This window comes from Larimichthys crocea, chromosome XXIV (genome assembly GCF_000972845.2).
Source record: "Larimichthys crocea isolate SSNF chromosome XXIV, L_crocea_2.0, whole genome shotgun sequence".
NCBI lineage: Eukaryota > Metazoa > Chordata > Actinopteri > Sciaenidae > Larimichthys > Larimichthys crocea.
The window spans coordinates 11,667,796-11,682,605 of NC_040034.1; the positions used below are offsets into that span (position 1 = coordinate 11,667,796).

Here is a 14,810-nt window from a genome sequence, read left to right on the forward strand (position 1 = left end):
TCTTATGGTAGAAAAGTTACACAATGTCGCTTTAATCTCAACATGCATCATGCATATTGGGACCAGTTGTACTCCCTGTAGCATAATGGCTTAAATGCATCTTTAAGCCAAGAAATACAATGATATCATGGTGGCTTCATAAACCAACAGTAGTGGTATATTTTTTGTAGTGTAACGGTGGTGGAGTGTAACCAACATATCCAAGTATTGCACCCACTGTGCATTTCCTCCTCGAGGAAAATAATGCTTTCAATGTATGCAGGCAGCAGCAGGTGTTTTCAATCAATATGTCTGATTAGACCTCAGCTAAGGTTAAAGCTGGACAGAACTATGCTAACTAGGCACCAGGTCTCCAAACTACACATACTAATACAAATGATAAAAGTGTAAGCTGTCGTTAGTTACACCAAATTTTAGAGAATCATATTTACACTTACCTGTAGTTGTTTCCAGCCCCGCAGATTTTTTATTATTTTTGGTAGCCTGCCAACTCATGCCGTGTTCCAGTCAAAAGTCGGTGGGGAATTTCCACGTGTAATTCATTTGAACTCTCAGCAGCGCAGCCTTGCATATATAAACGAACGAATTTTATTCTACTTACTTTTAAACTTGGGAAAAAATATCTAAATAGAGCATTCACTAGCCTAATACAAATACTACAGCCAACGCAACCTACACCCTACCTGAGACGTACAGGGCAGGTGTGTGTTTGACGTCAGACAACTGCTTCTTCACGAAGTCGGGGTAGATAGATTTTCCTATAGTTCACAAGTCGTAACTCTTGACTTTGCACGGTGCTTCATTGTACTTTATCTATTAGGAGTTAGATTTCCGAGTTTTCTAGAACGCAGCATCAGAACAAGTGGTCAATGTAGTCCTCCAGACTTCACGTGACTACAGGGTCTACAGGCATGTTAATTTAGTTACGTCAATTGATAAGTTAATTCAGAATCAGAGTTTTAAAAAAAAATGCAGTTGAGGTTTGCACATCTTATTTTGTGCAACGAAATTCATTTAAAATCTTGGACTTTCTATCTAATGCCTACAACATTATAACCATATTGTGTTTTAAACTAATGCATACAAATTGTAGAGACTGAAAATAAAGCCTGTGCAAGTGCACAGTAAGCAAGTAAGCAAGCTACACCTTGTCAGTATGTCAGAAACTGTTAAACAATATTTCATCTCCTATGTATCTCAGGTAGTAGCTACTTGTTGTGTATGACAGTTGTATTTTCCCAAAAAAATCAGTGTCTCCTTGATGTAGTCTTGAGATTTTGTGTGGTCTGTGAAGGTTCTCACTTATTCAGGTCATCTTTCTTCAGAAAGGTTAAATCTAGAGCAACTAGACTGGAATCTACAACCAAGTCCAGTTGCCTCAGATTTAAACTTTTATTATGAAGGTTCTCTCTTGGCTACCTGATGTTGAAAACTATAGGTGCATTTTATTCTTTGCAAATGGGTGTTGACAAATAATCCCATAAATATAAAATATGTGAATTGAGAAAAAAACATTCAACTCTGAATCATCAGTAAGAAGAAACATTTTATTCACAGGTACTGTAAAAGTAAAACACAAGCTGCCATATCATACATTTATACACAGGGTTTGAAAATCCTATACAAAAACAAAGATATTCGAAAATATGAGTTTTGATATGAAATATGACCTCACATATAATAATTTCTTGGAAAAAGGTCTTGGTTTGGTAATAGTTATTTAATTTATGAGCCTAACCCCACATTAGTGAAAACTGAAGTTATTGTAAAAAATTAGAATGGTAAAAATGGAGTAGAAATCATTCTTAAAAATGATTAAAAAATCTCATGCAGCATCTTCAGAGAGGGCCTGAGAGAGTACATCTTTGTAAAAGAAAGAAAACAAAGTCGTATTTGTCATAGATATAGAAATCAAACATACCAAAATACAACAAAGCCAGTTTGTTTTTCATAACAATCATTTTCACCAATCATCTTTGTTCTCTCTGTGTCAGCCGTTTGATTCATAACAAGCACATTCTGGCAGCTACAAAGAGCTGATATCATGATTGATTTTCCTAAACAATGTCACGAGATCATTTGCCTTTATTCACTGCATCATTTCACGGGAAGCTAACAATTCTTGAGTCTTTGTTTGTAACACTGGATAAACTTTGCTAATTTGCCTATTTAAAAAAAAAAAAAGAAAGATCAGGGGACAAAAGAGGCCAGACTATGTTGCTGCCCTTAAGTATTGAGGTTCTTACAGTAGTTGCAGTTAATGTACTGGAATGCATAGAGCTGAGGCTTGGTAGCGCTTGAAGTTGTATTGAGGCCAGTAGACTGGTGCTATCTCATCTGTGCCTCTTTGTTTTACAGTGTATAAACAGCACCCAGTCCAAGGCCATTTGCAGAGGAACTGGGCTCACTGATATGCACTGCTCTCAATGTAACCATTCATCATGCTATCCTCATAGGCTAGTGTGTAGAAAGGGTTAAGTCTCTCAGGGTTGCATGACCACATACTGTACTGAGGCACCAGAGAGAATAATCACTCACTATCCATCACAGTGGTCCTCTGATTGATATGTTTTGGCTTAATCTCTCATTTTCAGCGAGATAAACATAAACAACATCTCTGTCCCCCCAAACCAACATAACTGCTGCTCTACCTTAGTGCATCCACTGAGACCCATTTTGATCAAGGCAACTGGAGGGAGAAACATTCACTCAACCCTGCTTGCTTAACAGGCCAGCTGGCAGGCGATGAGTGACAACAGCAAATGCAGTCCTTGATGAGATAACATAGTCCAGTTTGAAAATCTAGAAAACTACAGAACCAGAGAGATAACATAAGGCGCAAGAGGCTGAATAAACATGGATAAAATGCTGACTGAGGTTTGAAACAAGTGAAAAGGCAAAGTCTGGGAGCGCAATAACATTAGCTTATTGCTTTTTTCTTTTTTCTTCTTTATTTTTTTCCCTTTAAAGGATATTTGTACACACCACATAATCATATAAATACACTATACAATGCAATATAAAATATTTTTCTTAAAAGCAATATGTTCAGGGTTTCCTCAGGTATGCTTAAGATACCTGCACCATATGAAAAATAATGACTCAAAACAAAACAGTAAAAAAGGCACTTCCAGGTGTTGTTCATTGACTCTTGAGTAAGTGATGGCCACTGCCTTGCCATTTAAGCAACAGCATTTGTGCTCACGTTTCTTTTCTCTGCCATTAAAACATGTCCTGGACAACGAGGCACTGTAGCAAGGTTGTTAAGATTTCCTCGGTTTTCATGCAAAGATCCACTCTCATCTCATCTCTGTCATTTGTTGTTCTTCATTCCAGTGATATCTATATACTGACGGCTACATTTCATCATCCTTTGTTTTCTCACTTCCTCATTTCTCTACCTCGACTTTCTTTTGTCCTCAGACTTCAATTTCACGCAGTCCCTCTTGAGCACCAGGTGTCGGCATGCTGATGTCAAAGCAGGTCACCATCATGACACGGGACTTGCATAGATTGACACAGAACTCCAGCTCCTCTGTGGCTTGTGCCAAGGCCTCTAGGTACTCCGGAGATTCTTTATCCAAATTCGGGTCCACCTCAACTGTTGGAAAAGGGAAATTAATGTTTGGGTAAATGGTTTTGTCAGCAAGTATCTTTTAAAATGACATTAACTTGCATTAAAAGAACATTTACTTACACTCTCCTATCCACTTGCTGGGGTCCATCATTAGTCGCACCTTGGTGTCTTCTAGCTCTTCCAACAACACTTCATGCTTTGCCCTCAGCTCCCTCACTTGCTGTTGCCTTCTCTCCAGCATCTTCAGTTTACTGTTAAAATACTGTAGGCCCTAAGAGAAAAAGGGAGAGGTGATTAATTACATGCTGACCATGCTTCAACAGCTCAGATGACCGAAGTAGCTAAAAGTACACCATCAGCTAAAATTAAGTGAGTCACTGGCACAGTATAAAGAAGGAAAACTACCGGTAAAAGTAATTTTTAAAGGTAAAATTGGGAAACCTATGGCCCACGTATTACTTATTAAAGAGTAGTAGTTGTTCAGATTTTGTGATCTAAAAAAATACAGGCTGAATTATGATTATGTAACTAATGTAAAACAGCCCGTGTTGCTAATAATTAAACCTCAGTCATCATGAAAGATTAGCTCACCTTGTCAACATCCTGGAATGGTTGCTGAAGAAATGAGGGGAAACAGAAAGATCAAGTTAGTATGTAAAACAAGACAGAATATTATTTTAATAGAATAGATTAACAGTATGTGAACAGTGTACTAATATACACTAACATTAATTTTGCAGTAGTGAGTTAAAGTCATAGGAAAGCAATTTTGTCATTCAGACTGCTGAGAGATCATATCTTCCTAATTGAAAGTAAATCAAACCGCCATCTAACTGATTTAATATGTTCTCTTTACAAATCCCTGTATGCCTGTGCTGAACTTGTGGGAGCAGTTAATGATCCACAGAAGAGGACTCAGCTATAAAAAGTGATCAGGCAGTCAGTGATGAGTGCTAGCAAGGAGCTGATTTGGGCTTGTGTTGGTCACAGTCATCACACATTCCCTGACCAATCTTCTCATACCATCTTTGTTTTCCCCCTCTCCGACACACACACTCTCGTCAGCAGTAAGCCAAGTCATCATCACTCATATCCAAACCAATTAACCCTCGTCAGTAATTGCCTCCTGAACTCTTGACATTCCAGAGGATCGCTGCCAAAATACCAAGCTCTGGGAATCTGGATACAGACATTTAAACTCCAGGATTTGCCACTGAGCTGACTGAAGGTCAGACGCCTGAGACATATTATTCCTGTCTTGGTCTTTAAAAAGAAACTGGGAAGATGTGATCTAAGACATTCCCACAGCGCAAATCAATGTGGCACATCTTAAGCACTCATGGCATCAGTGTCGCACATGCAAAATATCGCTGAGACTTAGTGAGTGGGATTCACAAGACCTTGACCCAGACATTACGTTATCTCCAAGCAAGTTCAGCAAGATAAACCACTATGTAGAACAAGTCGGGAATGACCCTCTGCTCACCTCTGTGGTTTCCTCCTGACGCCGCCTCTGGAGTCGTTCCACATCATCGATCTCATACACCTTGATCTCAAAAGGCTCCTTCAACGGTCCTGACATAGGAGGCAAGTCCACCCACTGGCCTGCTGTGCTCGCTTTCTTCCCCAGGGAAGAAGTGTCTGGTAGGGGTGCCGGGATAAGCCGTCTTCTCTGGAAGCCTACAAAGCCATGCATATGGTCAGACAAGCACCGGTTACTTTGGTGACATACAATAGTGGTATTTGCAGGGATCTATGAGTAAATATGTATGAGTCTCACTCTGGGATGTAAAGTGATGCAAGGCTTTACAGAGGCCAGCCGAGTTGTGGTGATTGCATATTTATAAGAGTTTCATGACTTACTATTTTGTATATACGCAGCCTGAATACATTTTAGGTTGCCTTAATGCACATGAATTCAAATGGTTATATATACAAGGTGACAAAAACCTGAACCAGGTCACTGCGGCTTATGTTCAATTCATCTTTTTTGATTACATTGTATAAAGTCATCTTGTTTGAAACATTCATTAGTATTTTCCCATATATGTATGAATAATGTATGCTGCTGATTCAAGGAGATGAAATATCAATTTGTGAATGTAATAAGAATGGATTCAGAAAGATAGAACCACTATATGGCTAATTTCCTAAGAGAGAGCATTCATTTATTAACTTATTTCAATGTGCATAGGTTCACAGCCAAGCTCCGCTCTGATCTCACATTGCTGTTATTAGCAGTATGATATATTCATAATATTTGTGAATATTGCCTATATGTACAGTGGTGTGTTTAAAACCCCAAAACCAAAATTAGTTTCTCACCATTTGCTCTCTTTTTGGGATACTTGGAGCTCCTTGTTCTGCCTGAAGATGACATGCCGCTCTCGCTCATAGAGTCGTGGGCAGAGGAAGCGCTGCCTGTGGCTTCACTGTCACGGATCATGCTTTCATATCCGCTACTGCCACCACTGTGGTAGAACAGAGCTGTGCGGCCCATAGCTGGAGGCAGCTCCCCACTCAACACACTACTGTTGTCACTGCCATGCCCACTGCTGTAGCGTTGAGGCCGTCTGGGTGCTGTAATTTTGCTGTATGGAGAGGGCAGCATGGCTATGGGAGATTTGTCATCACTCACGTTCACCCCGCTGTCATTCCCGCTGTCTGAATCTCCTGAACCTCTCATGTGTTTGCCTGATATATTGCCTGTTGCCAGTTCGCTCACACGGCTGTTGGCAGCCCTCATGGCCTGCTTTGTGCCCATAATAGTGCCTCTCCCAGGCTTGCTGCTGGTAGCAGCAGTTGTTCGAGGAGCTGATGTCCGTCCTGATGGAGGGAGGTTGGCATTGGTATTTCTGGTCACGGGAGTGGCCAAAGATTTGGTGGAGGAGCTTAGGCCCTTGGAGTTGTTGGCTGACAATGAGCGTGCTTTACTACCATTGACTGCCCCTAATGCTCTGGGATTTGCAGAAGCTTTTACCTGACCAGGTTTGTTAAGCGTTCCTCCACTTGGGGATGATGGGCACGTAGCTATAGGAGAGCTGGATGAATTAGGAATACCAAATCTTGGAATGGACTTGCTGGATTTGCCACTGTTGCTCCCCAGACTTGCTCCACTGTTCTCCCTACTAAGCGCAGCTCTGGAACCTGATAAGGACAGGCTTTCACACCTTTCCAGGGACATTTGACTGCCGTAATGCTGCCCAGCCTCTCCTCTAGGGCCTCTGGCCTTCAGGCTCGAAGTAACTTTGGCTGTGTTGAGGCTGGATGTTTTCAAACTTGTAGAGTCTACTCTGTGACGTACCTCAAGCTCATCCTCTGATACAGCTGCCCTTGCTCCAGAGGCCCTTCCTGCCTCCCCATATGCTGACTTTAAGGCACTTTGGGGCAGCAGGGTCTTAGTCTTATGGTCAAGACTGGACTTCCTCACCGGAGGTGGCGGAGGTGAGGTACAACCAGGTTTAGGGAGGTTGCTTGCTTTCTGTGAGTTAGCCTTGTTGTTTTTCCCCAGAGAGGAGAATTTAAGGCTTGTGGTAGATGCAATAATATCTTGGGCTCCCTTGTAGTCAGTGGAGGAATGAATGACGGGCACTGTTCCCAGTGTGGTGGCACCTCGTCTCAGCTGAGGCATTTTGCTGGGTGGATTCTTACTGGCTGGCTTCTCACAGCCATCGACCACCCTCTGGGATGAGGTAGACCCCTGCACCTTTGGTGGGCGAGGTACACTGTTGCTGTTGTTGGATGTTTTGCTGGAAGGGATGCCACTGGGGGGATTTCTGAGAAATTTGCTGGTGCTGCTAGAGTCAGAAAACTGAGGTTCTGAGTGGTTGTCACTGCGCTGCCAAGGATCCTCCTGCTTAGCCTCTTGCCTTGGTGGCTCTCGACTGCTGCTGCTGCTACTGCTGCTACTATGAGAGATGGATGAGGTAGGTTTAATCTTCCTGGGAAGACTGGAGTGAACTATGGAGGGGCCTTGTGGAAGTTGGGAGGAGCTAAGCGAGTGAGCTTTAGTTATTTTAGATGTGAATCTGAGGGAGCCTTTGGCTGATTCCGGAGATGGGGGGCACTTTGTCAAAGATAGTTTGCTTGAGGCACCACTGTCACTGTCTAGTTCAGAAAAACTAAATCCACTGTCATTTAAGGAGTTCTTGGCATCTCTGGGAGAGGATACACAGTGGAACATATCTAGGGAATCGAAGTAAAAGGTGGCTTCTGGTCCCATTTGTTTGGCCTGTGGAAGGAAGACGTCCGTAGAGTGAGCCCCTTCACTCTCCAAGGTGCAAACACTAACCTCACTCAGCCAAGAGCTAATAGATGAACCCCTGCTATCTACACACTCCATTGCTCCCTCCTGGACGGGTGTGACCACTGCAATGTTCACCTCTGATCCTCCCACGGCTGATGTGTAGGCATCAAATTCATCATTGATGCTGCTTATGATGCTGACAGGTCGGGAACCAGAGGCCAGGGCCTGAAGGGAGCAGTCACTGTTAAAACTGATAATGCTGGATGGCCGACCCTTATCTACAATACTGCCTATGGACAGCTCCTCCACCACAGTGAACACCAGCTCATCTTCTCCATTCAGTTCTACAGGCTGCTGAAGGGTGACAGTGGCTCTAAGGATGTCCCGATCCAGACATCTTTCCCTCAAGGTAGAACGCACCTGGCACACCTCCACTGGAGCTCTAAGCAAGGGGGAAGTGTAAGGATCTCTCCTTTTCACCGCTTGGTGGCTCATTCCTACAGGAGGCATTCTGGTGCTGGACCTTTCCTCGTTGTCTGTATTTTCCTTGCTGGAGTCTCTCTGTTGTGAAGGAGGCGGGGCTGGTTTCGGCAAAGCTTTCTTGTTGAAGTAGACCTTCTCCCTCACCACAGGCTCAGAATTAGGTTTGTTAATGCTAACTCTGCTTTCTGAAACCAAGGCTTTCTCACCGTCAGCACTAGTTCTGCATACATTTTGAACACTGTCTGATGGCGTTGCAGGTATGCATTGCGTCTTGGCACTGTCCAGTTTCGATTTAGTGTTGGGACTGCAGGACAGGGGTGTGGCAACAGATTTAGGAGACTGTTTAGGTGAGATGCTCTCTTGGGTGAAAGAAACATTTGCTACAGTCTTTGGTGAAACAGAGCCTTGGCTCTCCTTAGATTTCTCAGCCTTGGGGCTACCCTGGCTTCTCTTGCCCTCCCCAACAAAGGCAGTGGGTTCTTCACTGCCATCTATACACTCTAGTCTCTCCTGCAGCTCAGCAAATGTGTTGCATTTAAAGAACTGGTCTCTGTCCAGAGGGCCCTCTTTTGCAGGCTTCTTCCTGTTCAGGGAGGGGATGATTGGAACAAAGGCAGGTGGGCCTTCATTGTCACTAAGCTCCCTGTCTGAGATCGCAGTACCCCCAGGGCCCACGTAAATGACAGTATCACATGACTGTTCACTACTGGAGGAGTAGTCTGGGTCACTAAGCATTGAGGGCAGGTCTGGGTCCAGGGCTACTGTCCGAGGGTGGAAGGGCCTGAGGTGGGGTGGCCGGCGGATCCTCCCTTCCTCACAGGAACTTTCCCCTCCAGATGAACTGGATGCATACTGCAAAGCACAGTTAAAGCAGAAGCGAAGTTAGTCTTTCGTGTTTAAAAAAATAATCTCCTTAAGTGATGACAAAAATGTGATTCTATCTTCTTACAATATTAATGTAACAATTTTGTCGTTTTACAAAATAATTTTGCTCCTTATAATTTATATATAAATTCCTATGAAATTATCAGTCGATATTTATCTAAAGGTTAAAAGGGCACGTCGATAGAGACAGAAATTATTGTCAATAATACAAATTGCTATATGTGGACTGCATTATAATCATTCCTGCAACCAATACCAAATAAATACATGCTGTCATTCCTCCTAATTATGTGGAGCATATTTCCCTAATCCATGGAGCATTACACACTTGCTTGGGCAGTGGTATTGATTACATGATTATGTGTTAAGGAGACGAGAAAAACTAGCTCTGAGTTACTACACTAATAATCTTTAATTTGCTGAAGCATTCACACATTCATTTTCTTAATAGCTCCAAAATTACAGGAGGAAGAAACATTTAAGAACTTTAGTCATGGTTTGAAATATGACGAATGTAATCAGTTTCACATGCACATTGTAAATGTAACAGTTATCATAAAAATACTTAAATATGGTGTTAAATAACAAATTCTCAGACATTTATCATTTATAAACAATGAGAATTAAATGGAGCACATTAATTAAATGCAGAAATATGATTTTAACTATTATAATTTAACTTGCTAAATGCCTTGTAAAACTGTACCGTTACTGCTGTCACTGGATTTTCATACATTACAGTACTTGTTTAGCAGTTTATCACTGCATATGTGTAACCAGATTTATTAGTGCTAATCAGTTTATCAGTGCACCTTAGATTTCTTCTTCCTCATACGGTGGATACGGGATGCCAGCTGGATAGTGGTGAGTGAGTCAGCATAGTTGGCGGGAGAATCAGAGATGTGGGCGATCATGGTGGTTCTGCAGTTGATGTTGCCAAGGGACTCCCTCAACAGCATTGTCAGTTTGCTATCCCTACAGGGCAGATTTACATTGTTATTAGCAAAGCGAACAGTACTATTTCAAGATGACAATAAAGTTGCCTGACAAGATTCCAGGAGGAGCCATTTTAAAATCTCTGAGCTGAAAATATTCTCAAATGACGAGCCATTAGTCTTTTCATACCTGAGTAACTATAATTTAATCTTGTGCGACACCAGTGAAAGATATTACGAGGCTAACTAAACAAACTAAATAAACAGTCATACAGCAAACCTGCAATACTGACGACGCATGCAACAGCTTGTCTTAAGCAATTACTTATAGATACAACCAAAACACAGTAAAAGTGAAAAACTAACGGTGGTTCTCTTACCTGTATGGTACGTGTTTTGCTCCATTTGCCAACGCCATGATGACATTTCCCAGTGCATTTAGAGAAAGACATAAGCCTCCTCCTCCGTCTCTGCTTTTACTCAGGACCTTTTCACAGCTTCCCAAGTCGATGAGGTGCAGCCTGCTCCGTCCACCTGACACTGAGCCAACGACAGAAGAAGAACCAGGTGAGCACAGCGAAGACACTCCCTCTCTGAAGTCAGTTCCTCACACATAGTCGTGACGACGAGAAGTGACGAAGCTCAGCCAAGACTAGACCAGTAACTGTCAGAGCTGTCTGATTTATTTATGAGTAAGTTTCCCACACTGAAGTGATTCAAATTGCAGCCAGACTGGTAAACACCCACCAGATGTGTAAATCATTGTAACTAGGAGGCTGCGTTGGTCTAACACATTCAAAGTGAAAGAACCGACAATCAGAAACACATAATTCCCCTTCTGGTGATTTAAAATACAGCGAAAGGGAATTGGCTGTCATCGTAAAAATCACAGGCTACACATTGTTGTATGGACATAATTGCAACAGCAGCAGAAAAACAATAAACTGAGGCCAGTAAGGCCTCAAATCATTCACTTTTGGCTACAAACAAATTCATCCAATATCATCGCAAATAAGAAGAGCCTTGTCTGATGTTCCATTCGTTCTTATAGTGCATTATTAGTCCCATTATTACTCACTGTGAAAGGTAGGTCACCTTTGAAAAGCCATAACCAGAAAAGTTAACGTTTAAAGAAATTATACTATAGTTTTATACATATGCAAGACTATGTATAAAAGTGCTGTGAGATTGACTAAAGACCATTAGTCGTCATTAGTTTATTATGTAAATGTGAGGTGGGAACTTGTTGGAACACTGCTACAGACTTGTAGATGTAGTGATCTAACGGTACTAACTTCCTCCTTTGCCGCTCTTCTCCATGCGGTACTGGTAAATGTGCAGTGTGAACAGCATGTGGGAGTTGCGTCGGTCTTCCTCATCTGCACTGGGTCTGCTGGTGCTGCGTGCAGCGATGGCTGCATCCAGGAAGAAAGCGGCTTTCTCAGCTGTCGGGGCACGTAGCTCACTCTGATTCTGGAGCTGCAGGGGGAGGTGAAGACAAGAGGTTATGGGTGAGCAAAGGAGACCGCATAGGGCTTGAGAAAGAGGACAGATGTGAAAAGGATACCAGGGAAGAGAGGAAAGAGAAAGAGACAGGAGCCAGTTAATTGGACCCCGGCACACATTTTTACCCATTAGATTGGGTCTCGGGGGCAATTAAAACAGCAGATATGCACACAGAGGGAGGAGGATTAGGAGACGTAATGGTGGAACAGGAGGCATTGGCACTTCCTTCATCCTGGATGTGATGATGGTGGTGGTGAGATACAGAGAAAGAGGAGGTGAAAGGAGGAGGTAGAAGAGAGATAGAGAAGGCGGGGGGTATCATAAAGAGAGCCCACGTGTGGCTGCTGAGAGGAAGAGCAAGAAGGAGCTTCACAGAGCTGCACACCCTTTGAAGTCAGAGTCCATACAGATCCCCAAAAAACAACATCTGACAGCAACACCTGTGAGTGCCTTCAAACCTACAGTCTCTCCACCATCCCCCCATAACACTTCTTTTGTGCTGTAGGAGGCTAGCACTAACACACAGGTAATAGATGCTGATGGATGCTGACAGGAGAGTCAATACAAAGGTAAGAAGAAAGCCATCAATACCACAGATGGGTTTGGTAGAAATATAAAGCCAGGATTTCAGAGGCGGGTAGGATAGAGCGAGGCTGACTAGGAAGTCCTGGGAGATAAAAACACACATACACACACATGGACTCACAAAAAAAAAAGTCAAACATCTTTGGAGGAGGAAGAGGTAGATCATAGACAGAAAGAAATCAATACTCAGACAGACTAATACTGTATAACCCACAGAGAGAATGAAAGGATCTGTGAACAAAGAAAGAGTGGAGAAGTGGAATACTTCTCACCTGAGTGCCACAGATAGGATCTTCCCTCAGATGGATGCCTGGGGACTGGCCTTCCTGCAGGCTGCCTGTTGACACCTCGGACAGCAAGTCCTTCAGCTCCTCATCTTTACCAAAAATTTCCACAGCAGACACTCGGACAGAGAAGCGCGTGCCCGTCTTTTCCTTGCGCTCATTGATGAGCTTGAAGAGCCAGGAAATGGCACAGGGCACAATGCCTAGGCTCTGTGTGGTACTGTCTTTGCCAATCATGGTGTATGTCTTGCCTGGGGTTGTGTGAAAGAGAGAGAGAGGGGGATGAAAATGGAAATATTGCCTTGTGTGTGCATTCACTATATGTTCAAAATAAAATCACTTCTTTCATTAAGCTGTCTGGAATGGGCAGGGAGTTGACAAAGGACTAGACCGTATAGATTGGATATTTTCTGAGGGTTATTGTGTTTAACAACCGCTGATGAAAGAAAATTAATAATGGTTGATGCGGGGCTGTGGAGGTAATATCCAGTACATGCCAAATAAAAAAAACAGTAATCCACAGACCCATTGCAGAAGCAGTAATTCTGTTGAGAATTATAGGTAGTGGAAACAGTAGCATGAGCAGAGCAAGCCCTTCAGCCTAAGAGTACTGGCCAGGCCAATTACTAAGATTTTAATTACAGTCTGAGCCCTGAAGCTTGGATGCAGCACTTTACCCAGTGCTCCCACCCCAGACTCACTACCCATTCCTTTCCTCCAATCTCCCATTCCTTGATTCACCCCAGTGCACCGCTAAGCCAATTGTGGACATCAAGTGTAGCTAACAAAGAGCAATGAGAGATTTCTTTGGCTAACAAAGGATCTTGTCTAATCTCTTGCCAGTGGAGGAGCTTACCGAGCTTGACTTGGCCGAAGCAGAAGATGCAGCCGTCTGCACCGTTCACCACAGACTGGATGACCTCAGCTACTGTCCCTGAGCACACCTCAGCCTATGGAAAAACACACAGAGACAGCCCCTTCACAGTCAATTTCCAATCTGGCACACACATCTAAGAAAAAAAAACTGTGAAACAGGTATACTGAGAACAATGAATCCAAAATGATATTGTGTAAACAGTTATTTACCATTGGTTACACCAATTCACATCAATGGTTTCAAGTATTTTTTATCACTCAGGAGTATGTGCGTTCATGTGTGTTTGTGTGTGCTGAAATGTGTGGTTTAGTTTTGCAATCTGTTTCAGCATGGGTCCTCTGGGGCAAGGCTTCTGCAGCAGAGGCCCCTTCCCATACATCACACTGCAAACAAGGCCTCTAACAGCAGAACAGCTTGCTGTAACTGTTAGCCACCAGCAGTGCTGTCCCAGCGGCACAATCTAGCAGCTTGGCCTCAGTTCTGCAGAAGCAACATTTAGGTAGCAGCTTACTTAGGAAAATACTTGTTCCAAGTAGGTGGTATGATAGAGGATCTGAGACTCTCACCACGACAGAAACACCATCCTAAACCACTGATGACAATCTCTTCTGCTCTCGAGGCTATTTAGAGTTTACTGCGCCATGGGGAAATGCATAAAATACTTGACCTCTGATTTTTAGGAAATCTTACAGTGACTGACATAGATACAATCATTCCATTAAAAGAATATAGTGTTTGTTTTAAGCTGTGGAGAAAGCAAAACCGGTCTGCTCCCAAGTCACCACATAGTAAACATGTACATGACCTTTGCCTTTGATCTCAGAGGGTATGCCTGCTGTGGGCTGCAGAGGTCTGAGGTTAGATATAGCTGTCCTATGAAAGGAGAGGTTAGATATAGCTGGAGTGGATTCAAATCATTCCCCAGAAGGCTTAAAAGCCCCAGCTGTTCGGCCCACACTGGTAAGAATGCCCTCTGACCCAAGACGACATTTTTTTCTCTAAGCCCCTGGCCACACCCTGCCAGCATAAAGACATCCCTTTGCCCTTGAAAGGCTGAATTCCCACACGACACCATAAAAAAAATAACCACACATACACACAAACACACATATAGTACATATGTCCTACTGGCCCTTACTTGTGAGGCCTCCTGGGTAAAAACAGCATCGAAGGCGAATATCTTTGGGACGGCCACAGTGGCAGATCTCCTGTGTCCTGCACTGGAGTGTGGGCTGGACGCGGGATCGTAGAGGGTCAGCTGCTTCTTCCTGCTGTCCACTTTCAAGAAGGACTGAGACTCTGAAGAGTCTGCAGCCTCCAGAGATGGACATATACGCATCATCACTTTCACCTATACCACAGAGTGAGATAGACCAGCAAAGAGAAAAAAAAACAAGGAAGAGGATTATAAAAGGAGAAAACATTTTCAGAC

General features: G+C 43.1%; 1 protein-coding gene and 1 long non-coding RNA gene across 3 annotated transcripts in view; both read right to left on the minus strand.

The window, feature by feature from the left end:
- Positions 1-468: 468 nt before the first annotated feature.
- Positions 469-889, minus strand: LOC113744587 (uncharacterized). Its single transcript, XR_003461670.1, has 2 exons — positions 684-889; positions 469-564 (listed from the first exon to the last, which is right to left on the minus strand). It is a non-coding gene; the product is annotated as an uncharacterized LOC113744587 (long non-coding RNA).
- Positions 890-2,830: 1,941 nt separating this feature from the next.
- Positions 2,831-14,810, minus strand: part of kif26ab (kinesin family member 26Ab) — a 63,114-nt gene continuing 51,134 nt past the window's right edge. For both annotated transcript variants that reach the window (XM_019276650.2, XM_019276651.2), the window contains 11 exons: positions 14,517-14,729; positions 13,358-13,451; positions 12,490-12,752; positions 11,422-11,605; positions 10,507-10,666; positions 10,004-10,166; positions 5,903-9,158; positions 5,064-5,257; positions 4,169-4,192; positions 3,698-3,848; positions 2,831-3,601 (listed from right to left, as the gene is read on the minus strand). In XM_019276650.2, coding sequence (XP_019132195.2) covers positions 3,420-3,601; positions 3,698-3,848; positions 4,169-4,192; positions 5,064-5,257; positions 5,903-9,158; positions 10,004-10,166; positions 10,507-10,666; positions 11,422-11,605; positions 12,490-12,752; positions 13,358-13,451; positions 14,517-14,729 — 4,884 coding nt within the window. In that variant the 3' untranslated portion in view covers positions 2,831-3,419. The remainder of the gene's footprint in view (positions 3,602-3,697; positions 3,849-4,168; positions 4,193-5,063; positions 5,258-5,902; positions 9,159-10,003; positions 10,167-10,506; positions 10,667-11,421; positions 11,606-12,489; positions 12,753-13,357; positions 13,452-14,516; positions 14,730-14,810) is intronic.